At 38.2% G+C, this 17,200-nt stretch overlaps 1 protein-coding gene across 7 annotated transcripts in view; it reads right to left on the bottom strand.

The window, feature by feature from the left end:
• CC2D2B (coiled-coil and C2 domain containing 2B) overlaps positions 1–17,200 on the bottom strand; it is a 206,286-nt gene that overhangs the window by 80,918 nt on the left and 108,168 nt on the right. For 4 of the 7 annotated variants that reach the window (XM_069568146.1, XM_069568145.1, XM_069568147.1 and 1 more), the window contains exons 10-16: positions 9,771–9,831; positions 8,259–8,335; positions 7,498–7,563; positions 5,847–5,930; positions 4,384–4,528; positions 1,223–1,359; positions 994–1,122 (exon numbers count right to left, since the gene is read on the bottom strand). In XM_069568146.1, coding sequence (XP_069424247.1) covers positions 994–1,122; positions 1,223–1,359; positions 4,384–4,528; positions 5,847–5,930; positions 7,498–7,563; positions 8,259–8,335; positions 9,771–9,831 — 699 coding nt within the window. Of the gene's footprint in view, positions 1–993; positions 1,123–1,222; positions 1,360–4,383; positions 4,583–5,846; positions 5,931–7,497; positions 7,564–7,965; positions 8,086–8,258; positions 8,336–9,770; positions 9,832–11,836; positions 11,902–13,122; positions 14,848–17,200 lie in introns of those variants that run through there. The other 3 variants (XM_069568154.1, XR_011252233.1, XM_069568149.1) reach the window with 3 other exon arrangements.

Raw genomic sequence — 17,200 nt, 5'->3', positions numbered from 1 at the left:
CACAACTGAGCGACTGAACTGAACTGTGGTATTGAAGAAGACTCTTGAGATTGCCTTGAACAGCAAGGAGATCAAACCAGTCAATCCTAAAAGAAATTAACTCAGAATATTCACTGAAGGACTGATGCTGAAGCTGAAGTTCCAACACTTTGGCCACCTGATGTGAAAAGCCAACTCACTGGATAAAGTTCTGATGCTGGGAAAGACTGAAAGCAGGAGAAGGGGGACAACAGAAGATGAGATGGTTGGATGGCATCACCGACTTAATGGACATGAGTTTTAGTGAACTCTGGGTGATAGTTAAAAGCAGGGAAGCCTGGTGTGCTGCAGTCCGTGGGGTTGCAAAGAGTCATACGATTATGTGACTGAACAACAACAAAGGCAAGTGATTGAGCAATTAAGTTTTTGTACATAATTCTTATTTAAATTTTTTTATGCCAAAATTTTAATATAACTATTTCTGTCTAAATATTTCTTTTCATTAGGTTAATGAACTGCTAATTTTCATAATGTGCTCCAAAATGCATATAAAATTTGTTTCTTTGATTATAAGTACAATATATATTCATTTCTGAAATCTAGAAGAGCGTATAAGGAAAAAAATAAAAATAAGCCTATGTCCTACTATCCAGAGATAATTATTAACTCTGATATATTTCCCAGACTTTTAATCTATACACACACATATGTCTGTACTTATTCACTGATAAATTCATTCACTCATTATCTATTTTTATAGAGATAGGATCATATGAAATTTCATGTTCTGCCTTTTTTTTAAACTTCACATTCTGAGCTCTCCCCCAGATCATTAAATATTCCTTGAAAACATAATTTTAATGGCTGTTTAATACTTCATCATAGTTTTGCCTTTACTAGACTTACTAATATCCTCAAAAGGTGAATTAACAAAATAAGTATACAAGTAAATATACAAGTTATAATTTATGTTACAAGAATTCTAAACATAATCACAAATAAACTGTTGGTTACCTTTCTATACATGGTCTTCAGTGCTGGATTTAAAGGTTCCTTGCTTATGTTTAGTCTGAAATTCCATGACCGTCTAACAGGTGAAGGTAATGACATTATTTCTCCACTTTCTTCAAACCAACACTTTCCCTATTAAAAATATTTAAGAATAGAGTAATTAAATATTACACTAAAAACAAATGTCACATACTGCCAGTGAGTGATTTAGCTTATCAGGTAGTGAACTTGCCTCTTCTAGTTTAAGCAGACGATTTTCCATTTTGTTGCAGGTCTTTTTATATATTTCTGGCTTTTTCTGAATATAGAATCCTTCTTCTTCTAAAATGCGTGGCATCATATCTTCTGGCAGTTTAAGGTGGTTGATCACTTAATAACAAAACCTAGATGTTACTTTCAAGTCCAAAACAGTAAACTGGGATTAACCAAACAAGAAGCAAAAGAGGACTATCATATACTCTATCACTATAGTCTACCATTCTATCTACTACTGCAGGCAGGAATCCCTTAGAAGAAATGGAGTAGCCATCATGGTCAACAAGAGTCCGAAATGCAGTACTTGGATGCAATCTCAAAAACGACAACAATGATCTCTGTTCGTTTCCAAGGCAAACCATTCAATATCACAGTAATCCAAGTCTATGCCTCAACCAGTAATGCTGAAGAAGCTGAAGTTGAACAGTTCTATGAAGATCTACAAGACTTTTTAGAGCTAAAACCCAAAAAAGATGTCCTTTTCATTATAGGAGACTGGAATGCAAAAGTAGGAAGTTAAGAAACACCTGGAGTAACAGGCAAATTTGGCCTTGGAGTATAGAATGAAGCAGGGCAAAAGCTAATAGAGTTTTGCCAAGAGAACACACTGGTCATAGGAAACACCCTCTTCCGACAACACAAGAGAAGACTCTACACATGGACATCACCAGATGGTCAACACCGAAATCAGACTGATTATATTCTTTGCAGCCAAAGATGGAGAAGCTCTATAGAGTCAGCAAAAACAAGACAGGGAGCTGCCCATGGCTCAGATCATGAACTCCTCATTGCCAAATTCAGACTGAAATTGATTAAAGTGAGGAAAACCACTAGACCATCAGGTATGACCTAAATCAAATCCTTTATGATTATACAGTGGAAGTGAGAAATAGATTTAAGGGACTAGATCAGATAGAGTGCCTGAAGAACTAGGGATGGAGGTTTGTGACATCGTACAGGAGACAGGGATCAAGACAATCCCCAAGAAAAAGAAATGCAAAAAAAGCAAAATGGCTATCTAAGGAAGCCTTACAAATAGCTGTAGAAAGAAGAAAAGCAAAAAGCAAAGGAGAAAAGGAAAGATATACCCATTTGAATGCAGAGTTACAAAGAATAGCAAGGAGAGATAAGAAAGGCTTCCTCAGCAATCAATGCAAAGAAATAGAGGAAAACAACAGAATGGGAAAGACTATAGATCTCTTCAAGAAAATTAAAGATACCAAGGGAACATTTCATTCAAAGATGGGCTCAATAAAGGACAGAAATAGTATGGACCTAACAGAAGCAGAAAATATTAAGAAGAGGTGGCAAGAATACACGGAAGAACTGTACAAAACAGATCTTCACGACCCAGATAATCACGATGGTGTGATCACTAACCTAGAGCCAGACATCCTGGAATGTGAAGTCAAGCGAGCCTTAGGAAGCATCACTATGAACAAAGCTAGTGGAGGTGATGGAATTCCAGTTGAGCTGTTTCAAATCCTGGAAGATGATGCTGCACTCAATATACCAGCAAATTTGGAAAACTCAGCAGTGGCCACAGGACTGGAAAAGGTCCGTTTTCATTCCAATCCCAAAGAAAGGCAATGCCAAAGAATGCTCAAACTACCACACAATTGCACTCATCTCACATGCTAGTAAAATAACACTCAAAATTCTACAAGCCAGGCTTCAGCAGTACATGAACCGTGAACTTCCTGATGTTGAAGCTGGTTTTAGAAAAGGCAGAGGAACCAGAGATCAAATAGCCAACATCTGCTGGATCACAGAAAAAGCAAGAGAGTTCCAGAAAAACACCAATTTCTGCTTTATTGACTATGCCAAAGCCTTTGACTGTGTGGATCACAATAAACTGTGGAAGATTTTGAGAGAGATGGGAATACCAGACCACCTGACCTGCCTGCTGAGAAACCTTATGCAGGTCAGGAAGCAACAGTTAGAACTGGACATAGAACAACAGACTGGTTCCAAATCGGGAAAGGAGTACATCAAGGCTGTATATTGTCACCTTGCTTATTTAACTTATATGCAGAGTACATCATGAGAAACACTGGACTGGAAGAAGCACAAGCTGGAATCAAGATTGCCAGGAGAAATATCAGTAACTTCAGATATGCAGATAACACCACCCTTATGGCAGAAAGTGAAGAACTAAAGAGCCTCTTCATGAAAGTGAAAGAGGAGAGTGAAAAAGTTGGCTTAAAGCTCAACATTCACAAAACGAAAATCATGGCATCTGGTCCCATCACTTCATGGGAGACAGATGGGAAAACAGTGGAAACAATGTCAGACTTTATTTTTGGGGGCTCCAAAATCACTGCAGATGGTGACTGCAGCCATGAAATTAAAAGACGCTTCCTCTTTTAAGGAAAGTTATGACCAACCTAGACAGCATATTAAAAAGCAGAATCATTACTTTGCCAACAAAGGTCCACGTAGTCAAGGCTATAGTTTTTCCAGTATTCATATATGGATGTGAGAGTTGGACTGTGAAGAAATCTGAGCACCGAAGAATTGATGCTTTTGAACTGTGGTGTTGGAGAAGACTCTTGAGGGTCCCTTGGACTGCAATGAGGTCCAACCAGTCCATCCTAAAGGAGATCAGTGTGAGTGTCCATCGGAAGAACTGATGTTAAAGCTGAAACTCCAATACTTTGGTCACCTGATGCAAAGAGCTGACTCATTTGAAAAGACCCTGATGCTGGGAAAGATTGGAGGCATAGGAGAAGGGGACGACAGAGGATGAGATGGTTGGATGGCATCGTGGACTCAATGGACATGAGTCTGAGTAAACTCCAGGAGTTGGTGATGGATAGGGAGGCCTGGCCTGCTGTGGTCCATGGGGTTGCAAAGTCGGACACAACTGAGCGACTGAACTGACTGAAAGTCTACCAGAAAGTCAAATACACAGACACAGACACACAGACACACACACGACAACAAATGAGCTCTCTTAACCAATTCCCTTAACCTCAGATAATGCACAAAGAATAACTACAGATAGCTTTCTATAATTTTAGATCATTACTTTTTATCTACCCACCATACAAAGAAGCTATTATCCTACGCTATCATTCATTAATGACTTGAACGCTTTTATCATGAAAAAAATATCGTGAAAAAAATCTCCTTTACCTGGAGAACTACTTGGAACAAAAATATTTGCCTGTTGTTTTTTTATTTGTTCTTGGTCATCTTTATAATCGGCAGCCTTTACTTCAAGTAAATCTGGGAAAATGACTTCTTCCACAAAATCTTCATCTTGGCCCTCAGCAAAGTTCTGTAAATCATCACCAAGTGAAAAATGTTTGTGGTGACTACCATTTACTGATCTCTGTTGCATCCCCAAAGAAACATAAGTATACATGGTTGTCTCCAATAATTAATGTGCAGATAAATAAAATGTACTAAAATCCTGCCATGAAGTCTTTCTGATCTATGCCGCCTAGTTCAAGTTCAAGCTGAAACCATGTTACAATGAACTTTCATTGAACATTGAAGAACTCACTTAAGGCTTAATATCGTAAACTATGATTTTCCTATAGCCCTTCATTGCAATTCTCAACAAAATACTACTGAAAAAGAACTACAATTCAAGTCTCTCCTCTCCTATGGAAAAATGTTCTAAGATATTGGTCTATGATAGTCCAATTGTTGAGAATTTACAGTACACGGCAAAGTCTAGGGACATCAAGCCATGTGGTCTTCAGCCCCATTTTTTTCACCATTCAGAAAGCAGTACTACCTAAGGTAATGTGGAGCAGTCATGTTCTTTTCTGGATGTATTTAAGAAAAAAGAAAGAAAAGTAACGATACAAGTAGAAGTCTGTGACAGATGATCAATTATTTCTGAAATATGATATATAAAAGTTTCATACAATGGAGATATTGAAGTAGACATATTACTAAATGTAAAAACGTACACTTTTATATCATATCAGAAATTTTATACGTCTCTTCACACACACAAAAAAAATCACCATTTTAGATGACTATAGTTGTCTAACTTAAAATCTACATATATTGAAAGAAAGAAGGAGACAGGGTATGTGAGTCATGTAAATAAAAATCCCCTAATTTTTGAAAACATACATTTAGGGACAAATAATTAAATAAAAAGAATTAATCATAGAATTCCTTTGAATAGATAACTGTACGTGGCTTTGATCAACTTGACAAAATTGAATAACATGGTTAAGTATCATCTAGGTTCATATCACGTCATCGCATCATCATATTTTCTGTATATATTTCTGTCATGAAATCAAAAAAGATTTTAAAATCAGATATTTTTGTGGCTTTTTTTTTTCAAAAGTCAAACAAGATATGACACTGACACCTCAAGCAAGATTTGAGGTATCTTCACATAGGGATCTCTTTGAAGATTTCAACCACAAGGCACAAAGAGGGGCTCTTTGTACCTTCCAGAGCTCCCATTACCAAGCTACCTTTACTGCACCCCTGGTAGGGCTTTAAACCTGGCTTCAGAGCTGAGATCTGCCCTGACAGCTGAGTTACATCAAGCTGTCATCTTAAATCCCAGCTTTTTAACCCTTCCTACTAAATCTGCCTATATTTTCAGGAGGAACAAATCCAACCTGCTCTGCAGATTGGCCTATAGCTGAGTCTTCTTCACCACTCAGAATGAAAAATGAAAGACCTTCATCCAGTGGAACTTCAACCTGTGGGTTAAGCAACAGTTAGCCAGTATTCAGTGTTGAAACGAATATAAATAGACTCTTACTTTTCAATACCATAAAGGAATCTTTTAAATGTAAATCACCTATCACTTCTTTCTCACGTACATTTAATGAATTGTTTTTAGAGACATTTGGGAGAAGAATCAATCAATCAATCAGTCAATCAATCAAACTGCTAGTTCCTAGGAGCCAAAGAATTTTAAAATATGCAAAATATAAAAGCTTATCCTATATATTTGTATCTACAACTTAGCTGACTCATTAACTTTCAACAATACTTATATATAAATTTTCAGGATATACTTTTACTTCCCTTTGTCTCTGCTCTTTGCAAAATCATTTGCTAAAATCCTCAACTTCCTGAGCAGCTATGCCAATTTAGTAGTTTGTAATGGAAATTCTTAGAAGCCAATTTCTCTTCCTTTTCACCTCTTTTCTTGACATTCAATGAAGTGATGTTGACAAATTTCCTTTTTTTTAAAACTATTCATAGTTAAATTACATCCAATCTAGGCACACTTTTATTCATTTGTTGAATGAATAACATATATACAAACATCTTTTCCTTAGTCTATTTTTACTTTAATTAAAATAATTTGTACTAAGAATCCAAGAAGGACCCTACAAAGAGGACAAAGATGAATTTCATAAAAACCCAAGAAACGATCATTGCATTTTAAAGTTTGTAGGGTTTAATACTCTCATTGCTTACGGCAAAAATGACTAGTTGTTAATGACTGTCTCTTTTCCTATCTCTAATAACAGAATCTTTTAACTAGATAGCTAGACAATGCACCCATGTTCTTTTAGTGGAAATCCGGTGTGCAATTTGCAGGTCTTGTCCTGCAAGAGATCAATCTGCAATCCTATGGCTCTCTTCCTTTTGCCTTGCCTTTGGCCAGCAAATGAAAACCCTGGAGTTTTGCCACTGGACTCAGGGATAGAAACCAAGTGTTAAAGAGGCAGAACTCTCCTAGCAGCCTTGCGTGTGTGCATACAAGTTGCTTCAGTACGACTCTTTGTGACCCTAAGGACTGTAGCCTGCCAGGATCCTCTGTCCATGGGATTCTCCAGGTAAGAATACTAGAGTGGATTGCCATGCCCTTCTCCACCTAGCAGCCTGGACTACTTATCTATTATATTAAAGAGGAATATAAAGTAGACATTTTAGTTTGTATCTTTTTGTTAAAGCTGCTTTGCCTTTACTCTAAATAACACAGTTCTTTCAAAATTTGAGTTGTTTTTTCATTTCAAGTTTCAAATATATGATTACACACTGGATTTTAGAACAAAATCTGTAAGTCAGGGATCACCTAAAATATTGTATTATAATTTTTTAGGATAAAAAATAATGTCAAATAGAAATAGAGTGACTGAAAACTAGCACAAGAGTGACCAAAATGGTCTAAAATTGGATTATAGTGTTGGCTGCATAATTCTGTAAGTTTACTAAAATTCACTGAATCATACACTTAAAATGGGTGAATTTTTGCTCTGTAAAGTACATCTCAATAAAGCTGTTTAAAAAGGTTAAAAAAGAGTTATTCACCTTAGACCACTGATATATCTTATTATCAATGAGCAGTTGAGTTGACGATTTTTCACCTTGATTAATCTGAAACACAATGCAAACACAATGCAAATGAAGAGTATGGAAAACTTAATTTCTACAGATATAGATTTAATCATGTTCATAAGTCTTCGGCCCAAAATGGATAAAAACAAAGACTTCTCAATGTTTTTCTTTTTTAAAAAAGTATATACATGTTCTCTCCTGAGATGTCATCTATAGTGACCACAAGCAAATCATTTTTCTTTTTTTTTCTTTTAGTTTTTTATTTTTTAAATTTTAAAATCTTTAATTCTTACATGCGTTCCCAAACATGAACCCCCCTCCCACCTCCCTCCCCATAACATCTCTCTGGGTCATCCCCATGCACCAGCCCCAAGCATGCTGTATCCTGCGTCAGACATAGACTGGCAATTCAATTCTTACATGATAGTATACATGTTAGAATGCCATTCTCCCAAATCATCCCACCCTCTCCCTCTCCCTCTGAGTCCAAAAGTCCGTTATACACATCTGTGTCTTTTTTCCTGTCTTGCATACAGGGTCGACACTGCCTTTTTTTCTTGCCTTTAGGTTTGAAGGGAAAAAAAGCAACGAAAAGAATCTAAAGCTTTTTGGATTTCAGGAGTTATGTTAAAACTGAATTTTAGCTCTTTTCTGACAAAGAAAAGTTCACCATGATACATGCTGCATTTAAACAGTAAATTTGAAAATGAGAAAGAAAAAAAAATTAGCATTACCTTGGCATTTTTTAGCTTTTCTCTTACTTTGCCTCTCAGACTTTCTATTATGTTTCGATTTTCTTCTACATTCAAAACTGTCAAGAAGCCAACAGAATACAGAGCTCATGACACTTTCTTAAAGTATAACTAAACAGCAATAGAGTCCTTATTAAATAGCTAGCTAACATGCATTTCTTTGGATCATGACAATTATGAAGACCAAATCACTGCCCCATGAGAGTTCAGAATCTAGGAAACAGAGCTTAGAACCTTCCTCCTTTTCATCTGGAATAGTCATGCATGATCAGGACTGAATTTTGCAGTCAGGCTTAAAAAAAAAATTGTTGAGAAACCTTTTTTACCTTTTAGGAAAAAGAAATCCATGAAAACAGTAATATTCTATATATAAACTGTAGACAGTCTACAAAATATATAAATATCAAAGCCATTCTATATAAGCTGCTCTACAGTCTACAAAATATATAAATATCAATACTTCAATGTGATTAAACTGAAGAGGAAGGAATCTGAAAAAAAGAAAGGTAAGTCTTCAAGCACTCATTTTTAACCACTTTTGTCAGTTTTGAAAATTCGGTGTAATACTGCTGACCCCAATTCCTGCCAGCTCCTACAAGAAATGAAACAATCCTGTTGAGCATAAAGACCGCTCCAGCTGCCGAGTGCACTCTAAGCCACATATTATTTTTGATTCATCCATCAGATGATCTACCATATGGACTGAGGACAGGAGTCATGCAGTCCTAGGTATAGAAAATGGAGGACCTAATGGTCATTTTGCCTTGTATTTTTCTTTTTCTTTTCCCTGCCTTTGAGTACTTAATGATAAATAAAAAATGGTGGAAATAGACAGTGAGCATAAAACTAAATCAGTATAGGTCATGCAAATCTTCTTTTTCTTTTAACTTTTTGGCCATAAGGCATGTGGGACCTTAGTTCCCCCACCGGGGATCAAACCCATGCACTCTGTAGTTGGAAGCGCAGTATTAACCACTGGACCACCAGGAAAGTCCCCAAACATCTTCATTCTTAACTGTAGTGTTCTGTGATATAATTTAAAAATTATTAGTTGGTTTGTTTATACTCTATTCCCAGAACTTAGAATGACAGATGGCATATAGTAGGTGTTTAATAAATATGTGCTGGATGAATGAAACAGGGATAAACCATTGTTTATATATCTTTCTTCCTGAGATCTGAAGTTTACTAAAGCATGTTCTAGATCTCTGTATCTTTATGGTTGAACACAGCCTGAATCATGAGGAGGTTTTCCATGTTTGCAGAGAAAAAGAGAGGAAACAAAATTTAATTTTATTACATGCACTGACTTTACCATTATTTCCTTATGCCCACTTGTATTAAATATTATATAGGAAGTTTAGTTTCTGTTTGAACTCATCTTTTAAGAAACTGTGTTCCCAAATGAAACTGTGGGGTAGGATTAGTCATTTATAATAAAAAAAAAAAAAAAAAGCCCAGCAGCATCAGAGCTGTGGTATACTTATTGAGAACCTTTTGGGATATGCTCGTCTACATTTTCTTCTACTGCAACGTTATCTGCGTCTTCTGACATCTGCAAGAAAAGAGGGGTAGGGTTACCTTGCATCTTTTTGTTCCGGCATTTAATATCTTTTCATAAGTGCATCAGCCCTTCGAATGGAGAAGGAAATGGCAACCCACTCCAGTGTTCTTGCCTGGAGAATCCCAGGGACAGACGACCCTGGTGGGCTGCTGTCTACGGGGTCGCACAGAGTCAGATACGACTGAAGTGACTTAGCAGCAGCAGCCCTTTGAAAGTTACCTCCTTTAAAATGACAATTCATATCTTTTGCCCATTTTCTTAAATTTCACTCTTTTATCAGTTGGTATGATCTCTTTATGGCTTCCCAAGTGGCGCTAATGATAAAGACTCCATCTGCCAATGCAGAAGGAACAGATACAGGTTCAGTCCCTGAGTTGGGAAGATCCTCTGGAGAAGGGCACGGCAACCCACTCCAGTATTCTTGCCAGGAGAATTCGATGGAGAGAGAAACCTGGTGGGTTATGGTCCATAGGGTCGCAAATAGCTGGACACAACTGAAGTGACTTAGCATGCAGGCATGAGCTCTTTACACATAGGAGATTTTTAAATAAGAAATTGCTCTCTGTAATATTTAAAAGGACATTTTAATGATAAAATCCAGTAGTTAGTTCTTAGTGTTCATATATTGCCTACTTTATGTATCTTTTAGGAAGATCAAATGAGATCAAACAAATAAAAATACTTTAAACTCAACACCATATCAATGTTAGCTATTACTTGAGTACTCTGTAGCATGTGATAACTTTCTAAAAGCTTTCCAGATCCTTGTCCTCTATCATTTACCTCTCTGGTCACTAACTCCTTGTATCCTTCATTGGTCACACTTCTCTTAATAGTTTAAATGTAGGGTACATTCAAAGGCTTTGCAGAATGTATATATTCCCATGACTTCCTAAATGTGTCTCTAACCTTGATTGCTCTCCTGAATACCATATTTCTAGTTGCCTAGTGGTATTTCTAATCGAATATCCTACCATCATCAAAAACTCAACATGTTAAAATCAGCATTTATTTCCTTCACCACTTTTTAAACTTCAATATTCCAAAATGAAACCATCCTAGCAATGTTAAACTCTTTTTCAGCACAATAAGGATAAGTTTGGTTTTCATTTTAAGTTAAAAAAATAGAATAGCAAAAGACTCTTTAAACAACAACTGTACATGCTAATCAAACTAGTGTGCAGCTGGAGTGGGAGGAGCAAGCAGACACACATTAGATTTATAATCACAGTAAAAACATGGATTCGGGTCAAAAGCCAAAGCAGGGTATTGACATGACCATAGTTACAAGCTTAGTCTATACACTTTCTGAAAGAACTCCAAAATCCACCAGTGGTTTCTGTACCACAGTTAAGAATGGCTAAATAAGGTCAATATGAATTAAGATGTTCTGTTCTTATTAAACCTTTAGCATTTTCCTCAACAAAATTAAAAATACTTAAATTCTTGACCAAGGGGACAGCAAACCTTGAAGGTGTGATGGAACATCAATGCCACCAAGTGAGTGATAGAGGTCTCCTTTAATTCCTAATAATATCACCCAACATGCTGGATATACTTTGCATAACTGCCCATCCCCATTTAGAAGACAGGAATAAAATATGAATCTTAATTGGAATTACTGTAGGTGACATGTAGATGCCAGTCCTAAAAATGTTTCACTTGCTGATTAAAAAAAAAAAGAAAAACATTTTTTTTTTCTAGCAAAGTAGGGAATTGACTGCTGGCTGGCTGAGAGAACAGATAAATAAATATTTAAATAAGGGAACAAATAAATAAGTAAATATATAATTTACCTCTAATACTCTTAATTACATAATTGACAGATCAAACAGTATATCACCCTTAAATTTTCATATTATTTTTTAACATATGAACTGTATGATTTGTATATAAAATCAAATATATCATTTTTTCCAAGATTATCTTACATTTATAATCGAGCTATTTTGTATAATCAAAATCCTTATAAACCCCATTAATACTCCATTAATACCTTTCTAAAAATATCTTCTTTTCTCTTTGAAATCTTTTTCATGATGGTTCTCTCATTTCCACTTTCTAAATAAATAAGAAATATCTTTAAGAATGATATAAGTACTGAGAGAAAACAACTATTTTGATGCATAAGATAAACTTATGCTATGTAAATTTTTAAATTTAACTAAAAACTAAACAAAGAAACACACTATTGCCTTTAATACTATTTAGTTATTGATTATCTATAATATTTAATCTTTACTGGTACTGGCATATGGAAACGGTGGAACTTAACCAAAAAATTCTACAATTAAGTGTGAGACAGCATTATTTCACAGTGTTTCACAAAAACTAGCATGAATTCCATGTATTCCATTACCTAAGTTTGAAAATTAGTGTCTTTTAGTTAACTGTGATCTTATTTTCTAAAAGAAAACCTAGGAACCAAGTCTTGACAACGGATTTTTCTGATCCATCAATCTGTACATGTCTTTGAAAGGCATCAAAATTAAATCATCCATTGTTCTCAGAACTAAGCCTGAAAATTTCACATCACAACCTGTTTCTGTAGGTCAAGAAAGATTGGCTCTAATTCCCTTGAAACTTCTGGTATAATATATATAAAACTGAAAAGGTGACAAAACAAATTATAAAAACTGTGGTATATTTTCAAAGATTATATCCAACACACAATGCAATATAATTTCACTACCCACGAAGTTCATCACAGGATTGATAAAAATGTATTAATCCATATAGCACTGAGAACCATGAGGTCTAGAAACCGGACACAAGTAAGTCCTGTGATGCTGCATTTTATTTAAACCTGAACATGTACCTTGGTGCCTGTACTTACAGTCCCTGCTGGAGAGAAACTCAAAATGGAGCACCTTTCTGTAAGTGAGGCCAAGAAAGCTTCTGTCCACTTCCCCACTTTAAGCCCTGCTCAACATTCTCCAAAATAAACCTTCAGCTATACTCATACCAAACTCTTCTTTATATTTCCTGGCATTTCCACTGTTTGATTTTTCCACCTTTCCCTTAATCTAGGGCATTCCACATTTCAAATCCTCATTCAAACGTCACATCTTCCGGGATTTTTTTTTTTTTCTGACTCTGGTCCTTTTGTGATCTCCACTAGTACTAATAATACCGTATTTTTTGTTCATTACAGCCTACCCTGCAAGCTCACTTTCTGCCTGCTCTAAAGTGAGGACGAGAGCTAGGCACTGAACTCATCTGCCCTCCACCAATCCTAGCAAGTATCCAGCACACAGTAGGGACTCAATAAATAATACGAACCTGGGTTTGAAACAAATCAAGCACTGCTCTCGAACGCTGTACGATGGAATGGTTCTCAGCCTTATCAATTCCCAAAGGTGATGACTAATGGATGGGCCAGATCTTGGGGACTACAAGTCTCAGTGGCCCATGTGGGTCTGGACCTGGTAGTCTGGGGACTCCGCGGGTTCTTTCCACAGAGTAGGGCTGCAACCAGACAAAATATTGGAGTGTCCTACAGGGAAGGGTAAGGACATTTTATGGGTCATTAAGACATTCACCTGGATGGTCGGTGCCCTTCTGCTACGCCTGGGCGGCGAAGTCAGGACGCGCAGTTCACCACGGACTCTGAGCTGTCACCAACCGCCCCGCACCGCTCGCGACGTCTACACCCCACGCACCCCAAGCCTGCGGAGCTCTTCCTCCTCAGGCCTGGACCGCTAGGCGGTCCAGGAGCATGCGCGATGTGGCCTCTCAGCCAGCCTGGCGGGAGCGCGCGCCGAGCCTGTGTGTTCCGGAATCTTCGGTGGCCTACTTCTGCTCACCTCACTGTCACGGCTTGAGACTCACCCTCGTCCCAGCCTAGCGTGTCTGGTGGGAGCCGCAGGTTCCCACCCGCTGCTGAGCTTGTGTCTCAGTAGCCACAGTTGCCCTGGTGGCTGTTCTGGAAGAGATCTGAAAGCGGGCTGGCCTGGATCGTGACAGCCCCACATCTCTTGTCCCGGTGAAGAATTGTATCCCCAAACCGGTAAGTATTGGCCGCACGCCCCCCGGCCTGCGCAGGCCAGGGGTGACCACCCGAGTCGCCTCTGAGCAGGTGTTCCTGGCGGAGGATGCTCCCCAGCTGGCCGTGGAAGTGCGGTCGCCCACGCCGTCCAGGTGCGCCTGGGAGCCTGCGACCTGCTTCGCTCTGCGCTGCCTCTGCCTTGCCGCGAGGAGAGATTCTTTGAGTTCAGGCGCTTTGGGTGTGGCATCTCAAAAGACCGCCCGGAATATGCAAGGGGCCGGGGAGGGGGGGGGGGGTTTCTCTTTCCGGAGCCTGCTATTAGTGTAACAAATTTATTTTTCAAGCTTAAAATAGGGCATGCTGGACACGCTCACTCATGTCATGTCATCTTTGTTTAATAATAATAATAAACTTTACATTGTCTTATCTTCTTTTCCCAGTGATTGACCGCCGTGTTAAAATAAAGAGTTAAATAAAATGTTCTGTGGTTGGAAATTTGTCCTGGCAAACTCTTGGCGGGGGCATCGGCAGCGGGGGGGGGGGGGGGTAGGAAATTTGCTAGCACGGAAAGCTGCACGGAGGTGCTATCTGTACGCTTTCATTCATTCAAACGTTTAGCAAATGTTTATTAGCTGCTTTCTCTGTAAGGCGTTGTGCTTAGCGCTTTAATTCTAGAGAAACTAGAAAGTGTTTAAAACTTCTAACAAACCTTGTACATTTAGGGGAGGGGAGATGTGAAAGTAGAGAAACTGCTGCAAAGCTAATGTTCCAGGTTATACTGGTGCATTATGACATAAGTAGAAATAGACCTGCCGTCTATGGGGTCGCACAGAGTCGGACACGACTGAAGCGACTTAGCAGCAGCAGCAGCAGCAGAGATAGACCTGAAGTTCTACTCACCTAATAGTCTGAAATAATGCATACAGATAAACGTGTCCAAACCTTGAAATCATTTGGCCAAACTGTCATTCTGAGTAAAATCCTCACTGCGTCTCCCATCTTGATTTTCTAGGGCTCTTCTGTATAGGAATTACGGAAAAATGATAGTGGAGAAAGAGAGAAAAAGTCTAGAAATACTTCCTTTAAATAGCAACGTTATGGAGTATGTGGGCATGTGCAAATAATATCTAATCTGTTAGGTACACCTAACTCCTGGAATAAAAATATTAATATAATAATAATTATTAATTAATAATATTATATTAATACAGTGTCTTCTGAGTTCACCAGCTCCTAATCCTGTCCACTTAGTTCTTCAGGTTAAGCTTTGAATACTCCAGAAACTCTTCACATAGGACATCACGATTATGGGATAGTTATTTTTCTTTTCTTTTCCATTTGAATCTTTGTCTCAGCGTGAGCTTATTCTGTGCTTAGTCGCTCAGTTGTGTTTGACTCTGTGTGACCCCATGGACTGTAACACACCAGGGTCCTCGGTCCATGGGATTCTCCAGGCAAGAATGCTGGAGTGGGTTGCCATGCCCTCCTCTAGGGACTCTTCCAACCCAGGGATTGAACCCAGGTCTCCCACATTGTAGGTCGATTCTTTACCATCTGAGCCACCAAGGAGTCTCATGAATACTGGAGTGGGTAGCCTATCCCTTCTCCAGAGGATCTTCCTGACCCAGGAATTGAAGCAGGGTCTCCTGTATTGCAGGCAGATTCTTTACCAGCTGAGCTACCAGAGAGGCCCCAGTGTGAACCTAGTTTGGCAGTAAAGACAGCATATTCTATACAGAGTTAACAGATTATGTTTCTTAAAAAGCCAGATAGTAAATATTTTAGGTTTGCCAGCCATATAGCCTCTGTCACAATTACTGAAGTCTGCCACTGTAGCCTGAAATCAGCCATAGGCAACATAAAGAAATGGGCAAGGTTGTGTTCCAGTAAGGCTTTATTTACAAAAACATATCGCTTAACTTCCCAACCCCTGTTCTATACAGTTCCCATCTGCTGTGGGTTAATTTTATTTCCTTCTTCAGGGTTGAGACAAAATGAATTTGTACTTTGTCTTATCACAACTTGAGTAATGTGCTGTACCATCACTTGTGATGTAGTCTGTACAAAGACTTCAGCGAAAGAACCCATTAAACAAATGACCCCAAGCCATTTACTGCAAGTAAGGGATGGTTATACAGATTTAGGAACAGTTTTGTACTGAAAAATGTTAACAATTACTAGAGAGGCTGCGTCTGCTAGTGAAGAAGCACTGCCACATTTCCAAGAGAACTGAAGTTGATTAAGGAGACCAACCACATTCATGTAACTTTTATTACAGTATATTGCTGTAATGTTCTATTTTTTAATTAGGCACATGAGATTGACGGTAACCAGTAATAAAATAAAACAGTTACAGAAATATACTGTAATAAAAGTTATGATTGATTATTGTTGTCAATCTCTTATGTGCCTAATTTATAAATTTTATCATATATATGATATAGGAGAAAACATAGTATATATATATATATAGTTAAGTACTATCCACAGTTTCAGACATCCATTGGGAGTCTTGGAATGTGTTCCCTACGAATAAGCAGGGATTACTGTATCTACTTTGTTTTTACCATTTAATTAAAATTGCCTTCCCAGAGATCACCAACAATCCAGTCAAATCCTGCAGCTTTTCTTTGTTAATGATCTCGGGATCATTAACCACTCTCCATGTATACTTTGTATTTTTAGTTTTGCACACTATTATTCAAGCTTGTCTCTTAATTTTCTGGTAGCTGTCAGTCACCTTAAGTTGTCTTCTTCCTTCTCACTGTAGATATTTTATAGACTTGCTTTGGCTTTGTGCTTTTATTCCTATACTCAATTTTTAAAATCACATTTTCTTTTCAAATCATAAGTATTTGGTAAAGCTTATTTAATAGTTCATAGGAGAATGACTGTTTTATATTTGTTTTTACAGACCACATCTGTTTTATTCTACAATGCACTAAAGTCTTTTTTTTAGTGCTTAATAGGCAATGGCACCCCACTCCGGTACTCTTGCCTGGAAAACCCCATGGACAGAGGAGCCTGGTAGGCTGCAGCCCATGGGGTTGCTAAGAGTCGGACATGACTGAGCGACTTCACTTTCACTTCTCAGTTTCATGCATTGGAGAAGGAAATGGCAACCCACTCCAGTGTTCTTGCCTGGAGAATCCCAGGGACAGGGGAGCCTGATGGGCTGCCGTCTATGGGGTTGGACAGAGTTGGACATGACTGAAGCGACTTAGCAGCAGCAGCAGCAGCAGCAGCAGCAGCAGCAGCAGCAGCAGCAGCAGCAGCAGCAGCAGGCTAAATAAAGGGCTTCCCAGGTGGCGCTAGCGGTAAAGAACCCACCTGCCAATCCAGGAGACTGGATATGATCCCTGGGTTTGGAAG

Source organism: Ovis canadensis, chromosome 22, assembly GCF_042477335.2.
Source record: "Ovis canadensis isolate MfBH-ARS-UI-01 breed Bighorn chromosome 22, ARS-UI_OviCan_v2, whole genome shotgun sequence".
Lineage (NCBI taxonomy): Eukaryota > Metazoa > Chordata > Mammalia > Artiodactyla > Bovidae > Ovis > Ovis canadensis.
Note: the sequence above shows the minus strand (reverse complement) of the source record. Positions and strands in the feature narration are given on the sequence as shown.